The 19,798-nt window shown below is 48.3% G+C and overlaps 1 protein-coding gene across 1 annotated transcript in view; it reads right to left on the bottom strand.

Annotated features, from left to right (window-relative positions):
• The window catches only part of LOC130131410 (potassium voltage-gated channel subfamily H member 3-like), a 45,372-nt gene that overhangs the window by 13,740 nt on the left and 11,834 nt on the right, over positions 1 to 19,798 (bottom strand). The window contains exons 2-9 of the mRNA XM_056301086.1: positions 17,102 to 17,335; positions 16,729 to 16,863; positions 13,750 to 13,895; positions 12,740 to 12,998; positions 10,085 to 10,242; positions 8,545 to 8,752; positions 5,479 to 5,847; positions 801 to 1,000 (exon numbers count right to left, since the gene is read on the bottom strand). Of these exons, the coding sequence (XP_056157061.1) occupies positions 801 to 1,000; positions 5,479 to 5,847; positions 8,545 to 8,752; positions 10,085 to 10,242; positions 12,740 to 12,998; positions 13,750 to 13,895; positions 16,729 to 16,863; positions 17,102 to 17,335 (1,709 nt within the window). The remainder of the gene's footprint in view (positions 1 to 800; positions 1,001 to 5,478; positions 5,848 to 8,544; positions 8,753 to 10,084; positions 10,243 to 12,739; positions 12,999 to 13,749; positions 13,896 to 16,728; positions 16,864 to 17,101; positions 17,336 to 19,798) is intronic.

The following is a 19,798-nucleotide window of genomic DNA, read 5'->3' as shown; positions in this document are numbered from 1 at the left end:
AATTTAGAGTCTCCAATTCAGCTGAAACAAATGTGTTTAATACCCACGCTGACATGCAAGCAATATGTTGGAGGGATAACGCTGCAACCATAATACTGAGCCGTCTACTGTCCGTCTCTAAAACGCCTCCGAAATTTTGTCCCCCGTGCATTTGAAGACTTACTTCATGGTTTGCTTGACAGGCTGCTGCCAACATCGACGCTACATACAACTGTATAGGAAAAATGCGAACAGCTATGCTAATTCATACATCTGTATGTAGCATTGTTGTTCGTATTTTAGGTTATTCGCATCTGTACTAAGCTAAAGGTGTGCAGTGGAAAATTGTCTTTGGGCACCATCTCTGGATGATGCAAGCGAGAGGTATCTCTATGACAGAGAGAGGTTGACCTCCGTTTTCTGAATTTGTGTTGGGCGGCCCTGTTGTAAACAACCACAGCTGAATTCTAGCGGAACGCATCCAACATCAGCATCTTCTTCTCGAGCCAATGGAGACTGCAAGGCTGTGACTTGCATGGCCATTCCATGAGCCAGCAGGCCATAAAATTATACTGGGTTGCCCTTGACAAGTGGCTCAACCTGTGTTAGTGTGCATGTGTGTGTGTGTGTGTTTGAGAGCTGGGACTTAAATGTTTGCAATGACTTTGAGTCTGCCTGGAGGGCAAGATGGCCGGATTAACAGGTTTATTTCAGGAATCGGGACCCGACCGGACTGGCCTCTCGGTAACAGTGAGGTGTTTGATCCACTGAGCCACAGTGAACCCCATCAACCAGATCTCTGAGGGCAGCGCGCCTCGTACCTCGCTGACGTCGATGCCATTGTTGACGGACCAGGTAGTTTGGAAGCAGTCCATCAAGCGTTGCTCCAGGGCCTTGGGCAGCCGGTGCACCCGGATAAAGTCCTTCAGGTCCTTGGTGCGTGTGTGGTAGAGGGACCTGCGCGAGTACATCCGCTGAATGATGGCTGTCACGTTACCAAACACCACCGCGTGCATCAATGCTGCAGACACAGATAGATAGATAGATAGATAGATAGATAGATAGATAGATAGATAGATAGATAGATAGATAGATAGATAGAGAGGTAGAGAGAGAAAGGATGTTGAAGTAGTTGGTTGGATCTCCTTCTCCTCCCTAGAGCCACCAAATTCTGTGTTTTTATATCACATTTGCGATTTAATTCACATTTGCGATGGCTAATTGCAGCAGCTAATTGTAATTAGATAATAACAATAACATTGATTTTCCCTTGTCTTGATTCTTTGCGTCCTGCTCAGCTGTTTGGGTCTCTGTGCTTTTTACTTTGATGCACAATGTCGCCTATCACCGTATCCGGGGGCTTTTTGGCACCGTGGGTCATCCTTTTGAATCTGAGGCAAAACAGGAGACGTGATGAGAGGGAGGGGGAGAGAGACCGAGAGAGAGGAAAGAACGAGGGAGGAAAGCTGGAAAAAGAGAGACAGAGAGGGACGAGCCAGTGGGGTAGGAGGACAGCAAACGGCAGGTGGGAAAGAAGAGCAGAGATGAGAGAAAGATGAGACAGAGGTGGAAGGAGATGGGTGCTGAGGAGAGAGAGAGAGGCAGAGAGGCATTGGACCAGATGGAGGAAGAGGTGGAGTGAGAGATAGGATAAAAAGCAGATGGACAGAAAAAAAGGACAGATTCACAGCAAGAGAGCCTTCTTTTAGAAAGTGTGTTTCATATGCACTATTCTGTAAATCTATTCAGGAGAGACAGAGAGAGACAGAGAGAGAGAGAGTGAGGCAGAGACAGACATACAGAGAGAGAGACAGAGAGCAAGGCAGAGACAGAGAGCGACAGAGACAAAGAGACAGAGAGAACGTGAGGCAGAGACAGAGTTATTATTATAATCATTGTTGTATTGTGTTGTTGTTGTTTTACATGCTTTGGCAATATGTACACGTATGTCGTGCCAATAAAGCACATATTGAATTGAAATTAATTGAATTGAATTGAGAGAGGGAGGCAGAGACAGACAGAGAGAGAGACAGAGAGAGAGACAAAGAGAGACAGAGATACAGACAGAGAGAGAGAGAGACAGAGACAGACATAGATGGAGACAGAGAGAGACAGAGACAGACAGAGTTAGAGACAGAGAGAGAGACAAAGAGAGACAGAGACAGACAGAGATGGAGACAGAGAGAGACGGAGACAGACAGAGAGAGAGACAGAGAGAGAGACAAAGAGAGACAGAGACAGACAGAGATGGAGACAGAGAGAGACAGAGACAGACAGAGACCGAGAGAGAGACAGACAGACAGAGACAGAGCGAGAGAGAGACAGACAGAGAGGGAGAGTATGGACAGAGCTAGATGCAGGTAGAGGATGAATGTGCTTGTGTACTTGGTACAGCATGTTTGATATGGAGATGGTTATTTAAAAAAGTGAAAGATTAAGTACTGGTGTGTGTGCCTAATGAAACCCCTGTAGCTGGGTGGACAGTAAGTGGTGCTGATGCTGACAGGGTCAGGACTCGGCTCTCTGCCGGGGCCACCCGTGCTACAAATGCATCCAGCTGAAAAACAACAGAAGACACCCCGGAGAACAAATTACGAAGACATGCTGCATTTGGGTCTTGAAAATTCCTTGGTACGACCGTTTTTGAACAGTGACCCAGAAAAGAACACCATGAAGGTACACAGCAGCGTCAGAGGGGGGCGCTGTGACGGTCCCCCGATTTAGCAGCTGGGCATCGTGAAAGCACCGGGGGAGCTCAGTGGGACGTCACTGGCAAACACAAACGCAATGAGCGTGTGCTGTACGTCTCCGGGGAGACTGGTGTGTGTGGACCGGCTTACACCCCGGCCATCACCACCACACCTCCGGGCTCCCACAGCCTCACCGGGTACCAAGCTGCCGCTCTGTTGCCATGGTAACATTGGGGAAATGTAACCCTGACGGGGGCTTTTTTTTTGTTTTTTGGGAGGCCACTGATTCACCAGGCGCGTCCACAACGGTTCGAGCTGAAGATCCACATTTCTGCTCAGGTAGAAATTTAAAAGGGGGGGGGGGCGAAATGGGAGAGTTGGGGCTCCACCTTAAAGAAATACAGACAGGTGTCATGCATTTTTCATGAACCAGAAGTTGTCCTTCCACCACCTCACGGGTGAAGGTGACTGATGGATATGTATGAAAAAAAAAAAACACAACCTGCCTCCATTAAAATGTGGGTGTGTGTGTGTGTGTGTGTGTGTGTGTGTGTGTGTGTGTGTGTGTGTGTGTGTGTGTGCGAGCCCCTTTGAGGGACCGGTAACCTTTCCGGGGTGTCTCCCTGCCCTCTACCCAGTGCATGCTGGGAGAGACTCTTGCACCCGCCGCGACCCTGAATTGAATTAAATGGGAACAGGCGGTGAATGAATGAACGAACGAATGACTTCTGCGCGGCGTTGAAGGACACCGTTATAAACCGGGCCGTCCTCTGGAGACTTGCAGATAGCTGTCCATCCTGTTGCCGGCGAAACGGGCGCTGGTCCGGCCTGGCGTAGGATTTTAGATAATGGCGCGGCGGAGAGGTGGCCGCTAACCATCACCCACTGTTTGTGGTCAATTGCGGAGCAATTGGCGGCTTCGGTGGTTCTTAGTCACTCGCTTTCTGTCTCTTCCTCTGTCCTGCTTTTCCCCCGCTCACGGACTCTCCCCGTCTCTCTTTCCTTCACTCCCTCCTCCCTCTCTCTCCCTCTCTTTATCTCTGCGGACCCTAATCAGATTATAAGCATCAAAGAGGGAATCAAAGCGTTCTCTCATGGCTTCACACTGCGTTACCAGTCGCCATTCCTTCAACGCCCTATCCATGCAGTTACACTGTGTGTGTGTGTGTGTGTGTGTGTGTGTGTGTGTGTGTGTGTGTGTGTGTGCGCGTGCGTGCGTGGGTGGGTGTGTGTGTGTGTGTGTGTGTGCGTGCGTGCGTGGGTGCGTGCGTGCGTGGGTGGGTGTGTGCAAGAGCGCAAGGGACGAAGAGCCTTGCTGTCTTTGTCCTAATGGTTTCTGTCCATCCGACTATCGCTTCCTCCTGCGATGCTCACCGCAGGAGGAAGTATTATAAGTATTAATTCTTAACTCTCTCTCTCTCTCTCTCTCTCTCTCTCCATCCTTCTCTTGTAGATCATCCGTCTTTCTCTGCGTCTCTCCTCTCTTTCCCACTTGACTCACTAACCCCCCCCTCCTCCACCACCACATCACATCTCATTGAGTCATCCATTAATGTGCAGAAGCAGCACAAGGCAGGACACAAGCCCCTCATGATGCAACCGACTCCGAGCATCACTCGACAGAGACACTTCTCGCAGCCCCTTTGAAGCCTCCGTGCCCCGTCAGTGAGGTTTTTAAGAGTACGACAGGACAGGGGAGGGAAGTTCTCCGCAAGGTCCTCGGGGACGGCGCCACATTGCACCATACATTTTCCTCATCGACATCTTGGGTCGTGACCCCATCTTTCACTCAGACAAACAAAACCGATCACGGTGGTGCAGGATCCGAATCAACATCCCGACACAACACCACGGAAAGATGATAAATGATGACACTGGGTTATTGCCTGGCCCTAGTTGCACCTCGGTGTCCAGGAGTGAGACACGTAACTGGGGGAAAGTTTCTGTGTGTGAACGGATTGGCAAGTAACACCCACCTCCTCTGATAAGTATGTTGACTAAATCCAAATTAAAATGGTAATGCTGGTCATTTTCTTTTTTTAATTACATAGCAGTCTGGTATGAGTGATTAAATGGAACCAGCGCGGTGAAATATTGCTTTTATTAAAAATAGCGAGGCAGTAATTTGCACGCACTCAGTTATTACACTTTTATTTGGTGTTCGGACTCCCATTTTCCTCCCAGAGTTCAGCCGACTGGCTTTTTTAATTCTTGGCAAACATCACTTTTCAAACTGCTGTAGCTGAGTGGCGATCCGGGGAGGGCTGCAGACTACCACATGCCTCCTCCCATACATGTGGAGTTGCCAGCCGCTTCTTTTCACCTGACGGTGAGGAGTTTCGCCAGGGGGACGTAGCGCACGGGCGGGTCACGCTATTCCCCCCAGTCCCCCCCCCCCCGGACAGGTGCCCCGACTGACCGGAGGAGGCGCTAGTGCGGTGACCAGGACACATACCCACATCCGGCTTCCCACCTGCAGACATGGCCAGTTGTGTCCGTAGGGACGCCCGACCAAGCCGGAGGTAACACGGGGATTCGATCCAGCGATCCCCGTATTGGTAGGCAACGGGATAGACCGCTATGCTACCCAGATGCCCTAAAGATGACATTTTCTGGCATTTTCTGCCTTTATTGGATAGTGATAGGAGAGAGAGAGACAGGAAAGGCAGGGGGGAGAGAGGGGATGACATTGTCTTTACGAACCCAGGTCGTTGTGGTAAGAACTCAACTGTATGTGGTACACGCTCTACCAGGTGAGCCACCGGGGTGCCCCCCCCTTTTTTTTGTTCTTTTTTTTTTTTTCTCTCACCTCCGATGAGCATGGTGCATATGGAGAAGATCTTCTCCGAGTCGGTGTTGGCTGACACGTTGCCGAAGCCCACGCTGGTGAGACTGCTGAGGGCGAAATACAGCGACGTCACGTAGGAGCTCCTCACTGACGGCCCGCCCCCCAGCGCCGTCCCCGAGATATTCAGGGGCCTCGCCATCTCTGCCGCGGGCCTGCTGGCATTCCACTGGCCCGACCCCAGCGGGCCCGGCGCCGAGACGTTCCACTGGTTGTGATTGGACGGCATGTCCGCCATGGTGCCCTGCGGCGAATCGGAGACCCCCAGCAGGGAGGTAAGTGGCGCCAGGAAGTACGGGGTTCCCAGGCGCTTAGCCAGTTCGTGGAGCCAGCCTGGTGGGGACAGAGAGACAGTCAGAGAGCGTTAGCGTTCCTGTCAGCTTAATGAGAATGCATCGGCGCTTGTTTTGGCGACCTTTTCTCGGGGGCTTCATTAACGCTGGTGAGGAAGCTGGAAGGGCAGGGTAATTATTGACCCGGTGTGTGCAAGGATTTTTTCAATGTGCATGTCACGTTGCATTTGGGAAGTGGGGTGCACAGGAGAGATAGCACGGTGGTGCACTGAAGACTGCATGAGTCTGCATATGCATGGGCACAAATGCAGGTGTACAGTATATGTCTGTGTACATGCATGTGCAAGTGTGCGTGTGTGTGTGTGTGCAGTATTTGTGCACTGTATGATACAGCTTCATATGTGTGTGCTTTTACATGCTCACACACCACCACCACACACTCTCTAATGTCCTCCAGTCTTATTCGGTTTGTTCAAAAGTGTTGCAACTTTCACAGTTCTGCCTTGAAGTGACCCCCACAATGGGTTTTAAGGATGTTTAAGCCCGCAAGCTCGAGTGAAAGAATGAAAGGAAGCCACTTTATTTTGTCATTGAATGGTCACAACGAAATGTGTTCTCTGCATTTAACCCATCCTGTTGTGTAGGAGCCGTGGGCGGCTGCAGCACCCGGGGACCAACTCCAGTTCTTCTTTCCATCGCCTTGCTCAGGGGCACAGACAGGAGCATTCACCCCTAACATGCATGTCTCCCCCCCCCCTTTTTTTTCTCCCCAATTGTCAATTGCATCCGTTGAAATACCCCACTTCTTCCGAGCCATCCCGGTCACTGCTCCACCCCCCCTCTGCTGACCCAGGGAAGGCTGCAGACTACCACATGCCTCCTCCAATACACCTGACGGTGAGGAGTTTCACCAGGGGGGCGTAGCGCATGGGAGGATCACGCTATTCCCCCCAGTCCCCCCCCCCAAAGAGGCACCCCGGCCGACCTAGAGGAGGTACTAGTGCAGCGACCAGGACACATACGCCACCCGGACACTGTAACATGCATGTCTTTTTGATGGTGGGAGGAAACCGGAGCACCTGGAGGAAACCCACGCAAAGATCAGGCGATGCGGCGAGCAGAGCAGAGAAAAACTGTTCAGCACAGCCATAAGTGTTAGATTTTTTTAACAACATGACGGGGCGAGAGGACGCCCAAACATGCAGCGGTCAGTCATACAGCAGAGGTGATGTGCTGAGGGCGTGTGAGAGCATCCATGTGGGCATGTCCAGTGCACTGTGTGGGTCTGTCTGCTCATGGTGAGCATGCTGTGTGCTAACCGGTATGTAGTCGTGGAAACAGGATGTGCTGAGTTTTGATGGAGCACTACTTTTATTCCGCATCCAGATTAGGAAGAAAGAAGTGATAATCCTTGTGCTGTCCGGAAGGAGGAGGGTGGATAAAAAATGAATTTGTTTTCAGGGGAAACCCCCTGAGCCTAAGTTTTAATGAGCAAGCCCTGCTGCAGCGGAGCCCTGCAGAGCTCCTCCGTGGCCCCCAGTGCTCACGGAGCGACCGACACTGTCCAGGATCCTGAACCTCCGCTCACACATCACAGGCCCCTTCCCGGCCCAGGAGTTCACGCTGCATTCGACACGACTCGGGTCAGAAACCCGTCCAGCTCTGGGAAGGTTGCTCCGCTCGCATGGGCAGATTAGAGCCAAAACCATTCAGCCTCAAACAAATAAATAAATAAAATAAACAACAACAAAAAAACCTGGTGAGTCCGGCGTGTCTGTGAGCTCCACCGGCCCAGACAAGCCGCCACCATGAATTGTGAAATTCTGTGTCCGACTCGGTCTAGCAAGCAGTTGCTAGGACCGTGCCGTTGCTGCCTTGGTCTTTATCTCAGCCCCGTCTCTATTGTGTGTTTCAGTCCATTGTCGGCAAGTTTGATCAGTTACACAAATTAACAGAACGGGGGACTCTAACCTGCCCATAGGTGTGTATGTACGGGAGTCCGACTGAGATGAATTACATCAAGTTGGTATGGTGGAGTGAAAGACGGGAAAAGAGTTGAAAACTGGATGTTTTTATCATTTATTTTTTTTGAATTGAACTTTTACAGTCTGAAACTTTTCACTTTTCTGACCTCCCCTCTCACGCAGGCCTCGGGGGCGAGTGCAGAGATCTGCCTTGAATGTCTGAAAGGCAGGGCTGACAGGGCAAGGTGAGGCGGCTGGCTCGCTGAACAGACAGCTGGTCATGGTGGGGTGAGGGGGAGGTACACAACTGCATGCTGTGTGTGTGCATGTGTGTGTGTGCATGTGTGTGTGTGCATGTGTGCGCGCGTGCACAGGAGGAGGGTTGCAGCCAAGTTTGTGTGTATGTAGATGTCACGATACAAAAAATAATCTCTTTATTATCATTTCGTGTGTGTGTTTGTGTGTGTATGTTCAGCCACCCATCTGCTTAACATGCCCCTTCTCTTTCATATGTTTTCATTGCATGGCTAACCTCATCCATCTGTCAACTGAACTCATGCAGACACACACACACACACACGCACACACACGCACACACAGCAACACAAGAACATTCACAACACACACAACCTCTTTCATTCACACATACACATGTAGAACCGAAACTCATCCCCTGCACACATGTATCTTCTTGACCCAACACACACACACACACACACACACACACACACACACACACACACACACACACACACACACACACACACCCCTACCTATATCCCAGGAGCTGGGGCTGTTGCTCTCGATCTCGCTGCGGCCGATGAAGTACCAGACGCAGGCCATCCAGTGGGCCAGCAGAGCAAAAGTGGACATGAGGAGGGTCAGAACCACGGCGCTGTACTGGGAGTACCGGTCCAGCTTCTGCAGGAGTCGCAGGAGCCGCAGCAGGCGCACTGTCTTCAGCAGGTGCACCCCGAAATTCTGGGGGGGAGGAGAGCGGCGGCGGAGGTGAGGGCAATCGCAAGTAGGCCGGTTTATTAGTGGGGTTCAACACAGCCGGGTTAGTTGTAATAAAACCGTGCCGCACACCCATACCGAACACACAACCAGGCTCAACGACAACTGTTCCTCCCTGCAAGTGCAACTCCCTGCAAGTGGCTGTCGTGGAAAACCCTTTTTAAATCAGTGTCCGCGGCGTAATGTCGGCGCAGCTCTCTTTCACGGCGACTCACTTAGCTCGCGATCTGTGCGGGTCCATTGCTACATATCGACCAGCACTTGAGTCACATCACACACATCTATCAGCCCAGCTACAGATCGATGGGATCGGAGAGGAGTGTCGGTGGAGAGGAGTGTCGGTATAACCGTCTCGGTTACAAATAGAGGAGGGGGAAGGAGAGATGGGAGGAGGGGTGTAAGATGGGGGGGTGGGGTGCGGTCCAGTTGAGACGTCAGGTGATGGCCTATTACTGCCTTGAAGGATTAATGAGGTGTTGCTGCTGTGACTGTTTAAACAAGGTTATGTTTTAGCTTTACTGTCATGTCGATAGCGGTATCCATATTCACACAAGCACGCTGCTTGTGGTTCGGTGGTCTACTGGTCCTCGAGGCGGGGTCTTGGAAAGAAACAAGTGTGTATGCGGGTTTGTTTTGTGTGTTTTGTGTGTGTGAGCATGCCTATGCATGTCTACGTGTATATATGTGGCGGTGTATTTGTTTGTGTGCACCTGTGATTTGGCAGTGTGCTGCCTCGGGGTGGTGTGTGTGTGTGTGGGGGGGGGGTCTGTGTGTTGTTGCAGGGGTCTCTATTCAGCGGCGGGGGAGAGCACGAGGCAAACTGGCGGGCCGCGATCAATAATAGATTGACGTCCATTTGCACCAGCAAAGGGCCCAGGGAGCCTCCATAGATCACACACGGAGGCGAGCGCGCACAAACCCACACACACAGGCGCAACACACACACACACACCCTTTATGACCGCCTCTAATGTGTCTCACCTTTAATAGTCTCCAAGTCCCATAACCAGGCTCCGTTAGAACAGCCCTACGGCCTGGAGTGTGTGTGTGTGTGTGTGTGTGTGTGTGTGTGTGTGTGTGTGTGTGTGTGTGTGTGTTTCACTGATAGTTGTGTAGCATGGAAGGCGGCACTGCATCAGTCTGATGTGAGCATGCTGCTGTTTTGTTCCATCAGCATGCAAGTGTAAATGTGTGTAATGTGCCTTTAAATCTGTACTTATGCACAGGTGTATTAATACATATGTTTGCAGTGTAGTACATAGCAGCGTGTGTGTGTGTGTTGACAGGGAGACTCACCACACTGATGTTGAAGGCGTACAGAAGGTCAAAGGGCAAGGCGGCGATCAAGTCCACAAACAGCCAGGACGTGACGTAGTGAACGCAGATGCAGCGGGCGTCGTATACCACTTGGCCAGTTGTGCTGACGTACGTGGTCCGGAAGTTCAGCACGATGTCTACAGAGCAAACACCGTAACAGGGGAGACGCCGGTGTGAGTCGGTACGTCACTCCAGACTTTTCTGAACAAATTTTGCGCATATTGTGTAATGCCAAGTGTTGAGCAAGCGCCACGCAGACCTTTGAAATGTTCAGGGTCCTCCTGCAGTATTTCCTCATTTATGGTGAAAACACAGCAAAACAAAAACGTCTGTGGTGATTATATTGGAGTGCAAATTGACAAATTACAAATTTGCAAAAAAAAATAATTGTGCCCCCCCCCTTTTTCTCCCCACCCCACTCTTCCGAGCCGTCCCGGTCGCTGCTCCACCCCCCACCCCCCTGCTGATCCGGGGAGGGCTGCAGACTACCGCATGCTTCCTCCAATACATGTGGAGTGGCCAGTCGCTTCGTTTCACCTGACAGAGAGGAGTTTCGCCAGGGGGATGTAGCATGTGGGAGGAGCATGCTATTCCCCCCAGCCCCCCCCCCCCAAACAGGCGCCCCGACCCACCAGAGGAGGCGCTAGTGCAGCGACCAGGACACAGACCCACATCCGGCTTCCCACCAATTGTGTCTGTGGGGATGCCCGACCTAGCCGGAGGTAATACAGGGATTCGAACCGGCGATCCCCGTGTTGGTAGGCAACAGTAGACCACCACGCCACCCGGACCCCCTCAAATTTGCAGCTTTTAATCCCCAGGCTTCCCTCCACTGTGCACAAAGGAAAGGCGTTTACCTCCCTATACAACTAGGGGGAGTCTGTGCGTCAGATCTTTTATACGAGCACTTAACTGAGGAACTCTGGAAAGTCGAGGTTAAAAGTTCATTATGCACATCGTTTCCCAGAAACCCCCCACGCCGCACACAGACTTTTAAAAAGTTGGGTAGCGGTTTAAGAATCCCCAGTCGTGACGCTAGCGTGAACACACCCTGCATGTGAACTCACGAGAGGACGGAGACGGCTCTCTGTGATGATGAAAGATAAATAGAGAGATGCAGACGAAAATACCGCCGGTCCCAAAGCCTCTTGGCGGGACCCTCTGTCTTCAGAATCAGTCTGATTTATTTACCAAGTGAGATTTTTTTTACACACCAGAGATTGGGCCTAGCTTGTGGCGCACCATGGCGCTATGGCACTGCACAAAATGAAATTACATTAAAAAAAAATCAAAAAGTAAATACAAGTCCCGATATGAGTTTAGGGTTCTCGGTATACGAGTTATCGACTGGCTCTGTGTGTGAAACTTATTGCATGGGCCTGATAAAAATATCACTGTTCCAACACAACTATGCAACAGGTTAGCGGCAGCCAGCTAAATCGGGTGTAATTAGTCAAACGCAACCCCATCCATTATTTCTCAGACTGACCGATGGCGTGGATTGGGGAGAGACGCCATGTTTATTGACCAGCCGGTAGGAGGAGATAATGAGGAATAGATGATTATCGGCGGCCTGGTACTTTGTGATTGATGAGAAGGCGGTGTAGTGGAAGATCATTTTGACGTGTGGTTCAGTGTTTGGGAAATGAGGAATTGTGGTACACATCTATATTAGTGTTTGTGTGTGTGTGTGTGTGTGTGTGTGTGTGTGTGTGTGTGTGTGTGCGTGTGTGTGTGTGTGTGTGTGTGTGTGTGTGTGTGTATATGCATTAAACCTGTCAAAGCTGCTGAGGAGGTCCATTAACTACCACACACAGCATCTGCCCTTTTGTGTCTCCTTGCCATTGCCGTGAACAGTAGGGATGCAGCGGTACCGATACTACACTGATATCGGACTAAAATGGGGTATCGGTATCAGAGATTTTGCCCAGGACTAAAATGAGATATCAAAAGCCGTGGGTCCAACGTTATAAATAAAAGCAAAATTACTTGATTGACTTTGTATTTTGTGGGAAAAAAACTCCGTCTCAGTCATCTTGTCGCTGCTGGCAGCCATGCCAACATGGACCCTGGCTCTGCCAAATGACGGAAGCTAAGCAACTATGAGCTTGGCTAGTTCTTGGATGGGAGACCTCCCTGGGAAAACTGAGCTTGCTGCCAGAAGTGGCGTTGGTGGGCCAGTAGGGGGCAATCTTCCCTCTGGTCCTAATAAAAACAACAAATATCAATGCCCCAGTGCAGTGATGGGGACACTGCTGTAGGAGATGCCGTCCTGTGGATGAGACGTTAAACCAAGGTCCTGACTCACTGCGGTCATTAAAGATCCCATGGCACTTATTGCAAAGAGTAGGGGGTGTCCTGGAAAAATTCCCAACCTGGCTCTCTCCATCTAGCCACCTAATCATCCCCCCATGTAATTGCTTAACGATTCCTCCCTCTCCACCTCAAGCTGATGTGTGGTGAGCGTTCTGGTGCAAAATGGGTGCCGTGCATCACCCAGGTGGTGCCTACACATTGGTGGTGGTTGAAGTGAGTTACCCCCTTCAATGTGAAGCACTTTGATTGTCTAGGAGAGCTATATAAATGTAATGATGATGATGATGATGATTATTATTATTATTATTATTGTCTCACCGATCATGAACAGTATCTCCACCAGGATGTCACTGACGCTGGGCGGGTTGCGCGCCGCCGACGGCCCATCCTCTCGTATCTCTACGGCGGTGAAACACACGTTATACGGCACGGTGATTGCCACGTAGAACGTGGCCAGGAGGATGAGCCAGTCCCAGCCGGCCTTGAAAGCGCCGTAGTGGAGGAGGATGAAACGGGACTTCTGGATGTCCGCCACCTTGTACTCGGGGATTGGGTTGGCGTTGGCTCCAAGAACACTCTGGAGACAGGATCGGAGGGCGGGGCGCACACGTCCAGCCCAAATGGAAAGACATGCAAACGGACAAGCAGAGGGCACAGAAGCACAGAGGCTAAGAATAAACAGACATGCTGCAGATTTACAGGTAGCTAGTCCTCCATTAAAGTCCTCCATTAAAGCTGCTTTTCTGGACTTCCACACGAAGCGGACAGACTACTATGAAGGCGTTGCACGTTAACAGACTAACCTTTAAATATACATAAGAAACTCTCCCCGGCGTGTAATGATGGAGCACATAATTAACCCGTGCTGACCTGAGCAAATGAATGCCGGTTAGCATCAATACCCGGCCAGTCAACCCGATAAGTGATCTGACCGGCACACCGGCGGATTCACTCAGATTAATTAAAAGGTTTTGTCACAAGCTTCCCATTTTCTTCCCACAGCTCAACAGTCCGAAACTACAGCCCTGCTTGGCTGAAAGAGAATGACGACAGATGGGAACGGCGCTGTGAGTTGTTTTATTGTCAATATTAGTATTTATCTGAGGTCTGTGAATGTGAGTGTGTGTGTATTTTCTTGCACGTGCATGTGAGAGAGTAAAAAGAGTCAAAAATCACTTCATCTGGACTATAAATGTGATGTCTACAAACGACGAAGCCGAAAGAGGCCAGTGAGTTTTTTTTTTATGATGAAGGTGAGGAAGAGGATGGAAGGGGTAAGGACAGTAACGTTGAGGTTGGCAGTGAAGTGTTGAACGGGAGCGTCTCACATTGTTGATCTTGAGTTTAGTCTTGGTCTTGTCCTGTTTCTGGAGGTGGCCGGAGAGCTGGTAGAGAACGGCTCGGCTACGCCGCCGCTCCGAGGAGAAGGCCGGGGGCCGGCTGATCCTGTGCACCTCCAGACCTGTCTCCTCATCTGGGGGAGAGGGGCAAAGGTGGGAGTGATGGAGGCTGACAAATGGTCATTGCATAATATACGTTGTTTTTAGATGCGAAGCACCTGCTGAACCTGACTTCTAACTCCCTCATCCACAAGCTGACGTTAAGGCTCACGTATAACAGTACTATGTTGTGTAGATTCGATGAGCAGGTTGCAAGACCCTCAAACATTTTTTTTTGAGTGAGTGTATCTAGATGTCCATGCTGTTGTCAGACATTTAAGATTTTGCTTTGTTTTTTTTAAATTAACAATAATAATCCCCATTGATAAGAAAATTGGTAAAATCTATTTGTTCTGCACCCAACCCTATTCTGTCTTAGCATCTCCATCCTATTCCATCCTATTCTATCCTATCCTATTCTATTCTATCCTATTCCATCCTATTCATCCTATCATCCTATTCTATCCTATTCTATTCTACCCTATTCCATCCTACTCTACCCTATTCTATCCTATTCCATCCTATTCATCCTATCATCCTATTCTATCCTATTCCATCCTATTCTATCCTACTCCACCCTATTCCATCCTATTCTATCCTATTCCATTCTATTCATCCTGTTCTATCCAATTCCACCCAATTCTATCCTATTCAATCCTATTCCAGTCTATTCAAGTCTATTCCATCCTATTCATCCTATTCCATCCTGCTCCATCCTATCCTATCCCATCCTATTCCATCCTATCACTTATTTTCCATATGGTTTCATTCGAGGAAGGATTTCCTAGACAAGGCATCAACAGAGATGTATAAGTTAGATATTCTCGATCGCCTTTAACACACTCACACAAATCAATCTTTAGATAAAAGTTGTAGTTCACCCACCTTGTTTAGGTCTGACTTAAGTCTTCATTACATAGATGCATAGCATCAAGATGATGGAAGTTATAGAGAATAGTGTATTTCAATGGTAAATCAGTGCTTTTCAGAACATATTGCCCGTATTGGTGGTCAGATGATGATTACTAACTGAAGATCATAGTTTACCAACCATTTTATTCACCATTACATTACTATCTGTACTTGTTGGTTTTAGTCCCCCCCCCCCACCTTTTTCTCCCCAATTGCACTTGGCCAATTACTGCAGTCTTTCAAGCCGTCCCGGTCGCTGCTCCACCTCCTCTGCCGATCCGGGGAGGGCTGCAGACTACCACATGCCTCCTCCGATACATTTGGAGTCGCCAGCCGCTTCTTTCCACCTGACAGTGAGGAGTTTTGCCAGGGGGACGTAGCGTGTGGGAGGATCATGCTATTCCCCCCAGTTTCCCCTCCCCCCCAAAACAGGCGCCCCGACCGACCAGAGGAGGCGCTAGTGCGGCGACCAGGACACATACCCACAGCCGGCATCCCACCTGCAGACACGGCCAATTGTGACTGTAGGGGCGCCCGACCAAGCCGGCGGTAACATTGGGATTCGAAACAGCGATCCCCGTGTTGGTAGGCAACGGAATAGACCGCCACGCCACCCGCACGCCCCTTCGCTTTCAATTTTATGTTGTTGTTGTTGTTTTCTTCCCTGTGAAGTGTCCTGAAGTACGTTGAAAATGTCTGCATGTCCAGAATGTCATCATTACTGGCAACTGTGTGTCGATGAGGACGTCGACACTGGAAGTCTGCTCATCTGGGTGAAGCTAGACGGTCAGACTGTGTTAACAGAGCTTCGCTCACAGAAAGACAGAGAAACGTGAAGCAAAATCATGCTAAAACGGTCCCTACCAACTGTCTTTCTCACCCTCCACCTCTTTTATATCCCCCCTCCTTCATCTCTCTCTCTCTCTCTCTCTCTCTCGCTCTCTCTCTCTCTGTTCCCGTTTCTCATCCTTATCTCACCTGTCTCTCGCTCTCTCCATCCTCCCCTCTCCCTGCTGCTTTCTCTGAACCACCGCCAGCCTCTCCCTCGCTATCTCTCTCTCATCTATCCATCGCTCTAATTGTCACTCCCTCTCTTCCTGTTTCTCATCCTTATCTCACCTGTCGCTCGCTCTCTCCAACCGCCTATCTCCCCTCTTCCTATCTCTCTGCTGCTTTCTGTGAACCACTGCCAGCCTCTTCCTCTCCATCTCTCTCTCCATCTCTCCATCGCTCTAATTGTCTCTCTCTCGCTCTCTCTTATCCTCTCTCTCTTTCTCTCTTATCCTCTCTTGTCTGTCTAGATGTGAAAATGTGTCAAGATGTGAAAAATGAATGAAAGAAGTGGCAGCAACAGTTCTTGTTGTTTATTCAAATCAAAAATGTACCCTGCAGTTTTTTGTATTCATTTGGTATAGTGCTGTTGGTGTATTGTAACTTGTGTGTTTGTGTGTGTGAGTGTGTGTGTGTGTGTGTATGTGTGTGTGCGCGCACGTGCGTGTGCATGTGCACGCGCATGCATTTCCATTGTTTTAATAACAACTCTGTCTAAGCAGCCGGGTGCAGAAATCAAGTCTGAACTCTCTCTCTCTCTCTCTCTCTCTCTCTCTCTCTCTCTCTCTCTCTCTCTCTCTCTCTCTCTCTCTCTCTCTCTCTCTCTCTCTCTCACACTATCAATCATTCTCTCTCTATCAATCTCTCTACCATTTTCTCTATCATTCTCTCTATCATTCTCTCGCTCTCTATCATTTTCTATCAATCTCTATCATTCTCTTTCTCGGTCTCTATCAATCTCTATCATTCTCTTTCTCGGTCTCTATCAGTCTCTATCATTCTCTCTCTCTTGCTCTGTATCATTCTCTATCATTCTCTCTATCATTCTGTTGCTCTCTCTCTCTATCATTCTTTGTTTCTTGCTCTCTCTCTCTCTCTCTCTCTCATTATTCCACTGTTTCTCACCAGTTTCGGATTCGTTGCTGTGGTCTTGGTCCTTCTTGTTCTCGGTGATGTCCTTGTGAGAGACCAGGAACAGAACCACCTCGCTCTTCTCATTCTTTATGGGTACAATATCCAGCAAACACCAGAACTGGGAGCCTGTCCAGAAAACATGGATTCCAGTACACCTTGAACATGAGACATCACATCCAACCAACAGGCACTTAGCATCCTAACCCCCAAACCGATCACTGTACCCGTGAGTCCTATAACCTCTCCATCGGCCGCTTCAGCTTCAGTCATTCTCTCTTTACGCACGTGGTCATCCAGCCAGCAAACCACCCCCAAATCACCCACCCCTCAAACCATTTCCCCTACTGATTCGGCCGGTCCTTACCGCCTTTCTTGTACAGAATGATCTCGGTCTTAAACTCGCGGCGCTCATCCAGGGCCTTCTGCATCTGCGCCGTGAGACGATCGCTGGTCTCGGCGCCACACAGGAAGTGGCACATGCAGCTCTTCTGCATCAGCTCTCCGCGGGCAAAGCCGGTCAGCTCGCAGAAGCCATCCGAGCAGTAGACGATGGGGTAAATGGACTGGACCTGGGCGTTTCCCAAGACGAAGTTACTGTCTGGAGGGGGGGGGGGGGAAAGACAAGGTGATGGACAGGGGAGGGACATGAGGGGTTAAGGGAAAAGTGATCGACAGACAAACGATCCCCGATACGCCCGCCATCCTTCCTCTCTGTGGACTCTGCTAGGTTGTTGGCTGAAATGTAGGCTGCAAAGGAGATGGGCGGAACAAGGAAGAGTAGATGGAAGAGGAAAAAAAATGCTGCCACTTATAACCTGCTTTTAGAGCTAGACTCTCTTCATTCATAGCCACCAATGGTAATTACTTGGGGTAAACAAAATGGAACGAAACATGGAAGAATAACGCCTCAGTCCTGTGGATTTATTCATTGCAAGGCTTTAACCATGATCGCTGCGATATTGAGCCATTCCCCAAGAGGGAAATCTGCTTGTTCTTCAAGAGATGAATCATCAAAAGTTCACCCAAGAAATCCTCATAAAGGCTTGCAGACACGTTTTCTGTCGCTTCTGTTTTCTGCACACACACCCCTCCCCCCGGCACCTCCTGGTGCTGCTCTGCAAAAGTGTACTTCAACCCGTGCTACCATGCCGCGCCATCTGTTTACCATGTCGACCGCTGCTAACAAGCAGAAACTCGGCCGTGTCATGCCTTCCCCCCAAACTACCGGCCGGCCCACCCCCGACCTCTCAGGCCTCAGCAGCAAAGCCTTCCCATGCACTTCCTGTGTGGCGCATAACCCGGGACAATTCGTCTACCCGTTATTTTTACTTTATTCCCATCTGGACACAGGTGCAGCTCCACGGCCTGGAAAAATAAATGCCTGATTTGGCAGGTGTTTCATCCTCTCTGCCATACAAGCACCGAACAAAATAGCCCACCGGAGGTCTTTGTCTGTGTACCCATGTCTGCCATGTCCCGCTGGATGTCCTGTGTTGGGGGTATGTCGCTGGAGCTATGGACTCATGCAGGTGTATGTAGGTATGTGTACATCTCTATGTGTATGTGTATGGGGTACACTAGAAGGAGGACAATATGAGATCTATCTATATATCTACATTCCTGTCTCTATCTATCTATCTATCTATCTATCTATCTATCTATCTATCTATCTATCTATCTATCTATCTATCTATCTATCTATCTATCTATCTATCTATCTATCTATCTGCATTCCTGTCAATCTATCCATCCATCTGTCTGTCTGTCTATCTATCTATCTATCTATCTATCTATCTATCTATCTATCTATCTATCTATCTATCTATCTATCTATCTATCTATCTATCTATCTATCTATCTATCTATCTATCTATCTATCTATCTATCTATCTATCTATCCATCTACATTCCTGTCTATATCTATCTATCTATCTATCTATCTATCTATCTATCTATCTATCTATCTATCTATCTATCTATCTATCTATCTATCTATCTATCTATCTATCTATCTATCTATCTATCTATCTATCTATCTTACATTCCTGTCTATATCTATCTAGCTATCTAGCTATCTATCTATCTATCTGTCTATCTATCTATCTATCTATCTATCTATCTATCTATCTATCTATCTATCTATCTATCTATCTATCTATCTATCTATCTATCTATCTATCTATCTATCTATCTATCTATCTATCTATCTTACATTCCTGTCTATATCTATCTATCTATCTATCTATCTATCTATCTATCTATCTATCTATCTATCTATCTATCTATCTATCTATCTATCTATCTATCTATCTATCTATCTATCTATCTATCTATCTATCTATCTATCTATCTATCTATCTGTCTGTCTGTCTGTCTGTCTGTCTATCTATCTATCTATCTATCTATCTATCTATCTATCTATCTATCTATCTATCTATCTATCTATCTATCTATCTATCTATCTATCTATCTATCTATCTATCTATCTATCCATACGTCTGTCTGTCTGTCTATCTATCTGTCTATCTATCTATCTATCTATCTATCTATCTATCTATCTATCTATCTATCTATCTATCTATCTATCTATCTATCTATCTATCTATCTATCTATCTATCTATCTATCTTACATTCCTATCTATCTATCTATCTATCTATCTATCTATCTATCTATCTATCTATCTATCTATCTATCTATCTATCTATCTATCTATCTATCTATCTATCTATCTATCTATCTATCCATACGTCTGTCTGTCTATCTATCTATCTATCTATCTATCTATCTATCTATCTATCTATCTATCTATCTATCTATCTATCTATCTATCTATCTATCTATCTATCTATCTATCTATCTATCTATCTATCTATCTATCTACATTCCTGTCTCTATCTATCCATCTATCTTACATTCCTGTCTATATCGATCTATCTATCTATCTATCTATCTATCTATCTATCTATCTATCTATCTATCTATCTATCTATCTATCTATCTATCTATCTATCTATCTATCTATCTATCTATCTATCTATCTATCTATCTATCTATCTATC

This window comes from Lampris incognitus, chromosome 21, assembly GCF_029633865.1.
Source record: "Lampris incognitus isolate fLamInc1 chromosome 21, fLamInc1.hap2, whole genome shotgun sequence".
NCBI lineage: Eukaryota > Metazoa > Chordata > Actinopteri > Lampriformes > Lampridae > Lampris > Lampris incognitus.
Note: the sequence above shows the minus strand (reverse complement) of the source record. Positions and strands in the feature narration are given on the sequence as shown.